This window comes from Quercus lobata, chromosome 1 (genome assembly GCF_001633185.2).
Source record: "Quercus lobata isolate SW786 chromosome 1, ValleyOak3.0 Primary Assembly, whole genome shotgun sequence".
In the NCBI taxonomy this organism is placed as follows: Eukaryota; Viridiplantae; Streptophyta; class Magnoliopsida; order Fagales; family Fagaceae; genus Quercus; species Quercus lobata.
Window position 1 is genome coordinate 55277543 of NC_044904.1, and position 2817 is coordinate 55280359.

A 2817-nucleotide genomic window follows, 5' to 3' on the forward strand; every position below is an offset into this window, starting at 1 on the left:
TAATTTCATTTTTGTATATATTGTCCTCTATGTGTATGCTGGAAACTCCCTTAAGAGAGCTTGGGCCAAAAATAAGAAAACAAGCCAAGACCCAACATGGACCATCCATTAAACTATAATGTCAATCTAGGCAAGAAAACTCTCAAGCAAATGAAGTTATCACCGCAACTTATAGCTTGATGGTGTGGTTCTCCATGGAACATAAGATAGGGGAAGTTGAGGGAATTAAACCATACCATTGTTCGGGAATGTTACATCGCATCCTTGAGGAGTAGTGGTTCCAAAGAATCTTTCACTATAAGAGAGATGATGGTGAGAGAAGAGGATAAGCAAAATTGTGCAAAACTAATATAAGGTCTGATCAAGATTAGGATAGAATGAGACCGATTATAGTAGACCATCCTCCATGTAAGCGGAGTTTTATATATCCCCATGATACAAAATACCACATCCAAAATAGAGAGAGTGGTCTGCCTTAGCTCTGAAATTATGCCAAAGATCTCAACAAGTGTATACAAGAACTCTTGATAGAAAATAAAGATGTGTATGCATATATGGAAAATAAGGACATATATTGAATAAATCCCAAAAATCATGGTCACCAAATTAAGCATTAAAAAAATAAAAATAAAAACCCAACTTCACCACAAGCCATCTTTGATTGAAGAAATTTGCCTCATTGATCACAATCAAACAGCATAAGTTAAACTACAACAATGAAAGGAAGCAAGTGGTACATATCATGATGAAGCATCTACTACCATTATGATTATTATTGCTTGCTGTTATAGTCCCAAGCAGCATTCCTTCTAATGTTCCGAAGTTTTTTTTTTTTTTTTACTTGAAGATAAAAGAAGCCAAGCGTTTGGCCATAGCCTTAGCATTCTCAGTCTCAATATTGAAGATATGGAAAACATGGTCTTCACCCTCTACTTCAAACAATTCTATTTCGCCTTTCCACCCACTCTTCCTCACCATATCAACATACCAAACACCTCTATCCCTTAACAAATCCTTCCCAGCCACACACACAAGCAACCGATCACACCCAAGCCCAGCCAAGCTCGGTGCACCTGGCCCTTCTGGATTGATCATTGGATTGTCAACACCACCAGTTACTGAGGGATACACAAAGTTCCAAACTAAACTTGGCAAGCTCTTCTCGTGTACTTCCTTAGACTCTGAGCCAATTGGCTTAGAACCCCAAAAATAAGGATGGACAACATAAGCACCTAAAACTTTAACACCACAAGGCAAGCTCTCAACCCCAGCTCTCATAGCTATATTATGTACTATATTCCCACCAGCACTATCACCCCCTATAAAAATTCTTTCAAAGTCACCGCTATTGGTTAACCATGGATCTTTATCGTTACCAGCTGATTGAGAGGCAACCCATTGAAGTGCAGCCCAGCAGTCTTCATAAGCAGCTGGAAGAGGGTGCTCTGGTGCAAGTCTGTACTCAACCGAGACAACGGCTATATTGATTTGGGAGACTAAGTTGCCGAGGTAGCAGTGGTAGAGGCTTGAGAAGGCGGATTCAATGCAAAAGCCACCGCCATGGAAGAAGACCAAGATGGGGAACTTTTGGTTTTGGTTGTGGGAAGTGAGTTTTGGAAGGTAAAGGCGAGCTGAGATGGAAGGGTCCTCTGAAATGGTTACGTCTTTGGATGAAACTCCAGTTTCTGGATCTTGATCAGGTGATGGTGGAACAATCGGTGTGCCTTCGAGGCGTTCCACTGAGCCGTCCTTGTAGACCCGGATCAAAGGAAGAAGCTCTATGGCTACTTCTTTGGTGGCGGAAGTCATTGCAGCCTTTGGTTGAGAAAGAGAGAAAATGGATGAATGGAAACTATTATTGCTTGCTTGCCAAGCTTTAATGGTTAAAAGTGGAGGAAAAGGAAGACATAGAAGACCTTTGTGACAAAACTTCAGAATTTGTTCTCATCTGCTTGCCGACAATTATACGAACAAGTTGATAAAGACAAAACAGGAAATAAAGAAAAGCAAGTGGGTCTGCATGACTTCATCAGACCGTCTACTGTCAGTGGATGTGGTTAGCACATCATTATTAGATGAAGTATTAAAATATTAGTACATCATTTCATGACGTTGTATCAATTTAAATTATTTTTTTGTAGGATCAAATTTGAGGTTTATGCACAGTGATAACAATTATTCAAGCATCTTCAACAGCATAAGTAAACACAAAATCATCTCAATTTTAGAGAGTATGATTACAAAATGATGCTTCAATAGTTTCTCTAAGATGTAAAGAGTAGAGTATAACGGCAAGATGATGCTCCAACATAACTCTTTCCCATTTCCCTTTCAAAAATAACTTCATCTTCAAGTGGAGTTGTGGAAAAGCCATCTGAGATTTCATTGAAGTTTACTCAGAGATATTCTTGTGAACCATGTGCGTGCTGCACATGCAAAAGATTCTACCTCTGCTGAAGTGTCTTGTCCCACTCACAATCCAGGCACATCTTCAGATAGAGTACCGCCGCAAACAGGGATAGAGCTATAATTGGACCTGGGACAGTGCTCCCAGATATTTTTTTAAAAAAAATTTTTAATATATATAATTTATTATTTTTAACAATATATTTCAATAAAATTATACTTTACTTCCTCAATAATATTATTAATATTTTAAAAAGCTATAAAAAAAAAATATTAATCCATCAACAAAAATTAAGCCCAAAAAATAAAAAATAAAAACTCTCACCCTATTCTAACTAGAAGGGAATTTCTATGACAACTTACGGCAAGACACATACATAATAAAAGGGAAAAAGAAGTGGATTTATAAAA

At 37.9% G+C, this 2817-nt stretch overlaps 1 protein-coding gene across 1 annotated transcript; it reads right to left on the minus strand.

Annotated features, from left to right (window-relative positions):
* Positions 1–628: 628 nt before the first annotated feature.
* Positions 629–2026, minus strand: LOC115992780 (2-hydroxyisoflavanone dehydratase-like). Its single transcript, XM_031117018.1, has one exon. It carries the CDS (start codon positions 1807–1809, stop codon positions 838–840), a length of 972 nt encoding a protein of 323 aa, XP_030972878.1. The 5' UTR covers positions 1810–2026; the 3' UTR covers positions 629–837.
* Between the last annotated feature and the right edge of the window lie 791 nt (positions 2027–2817).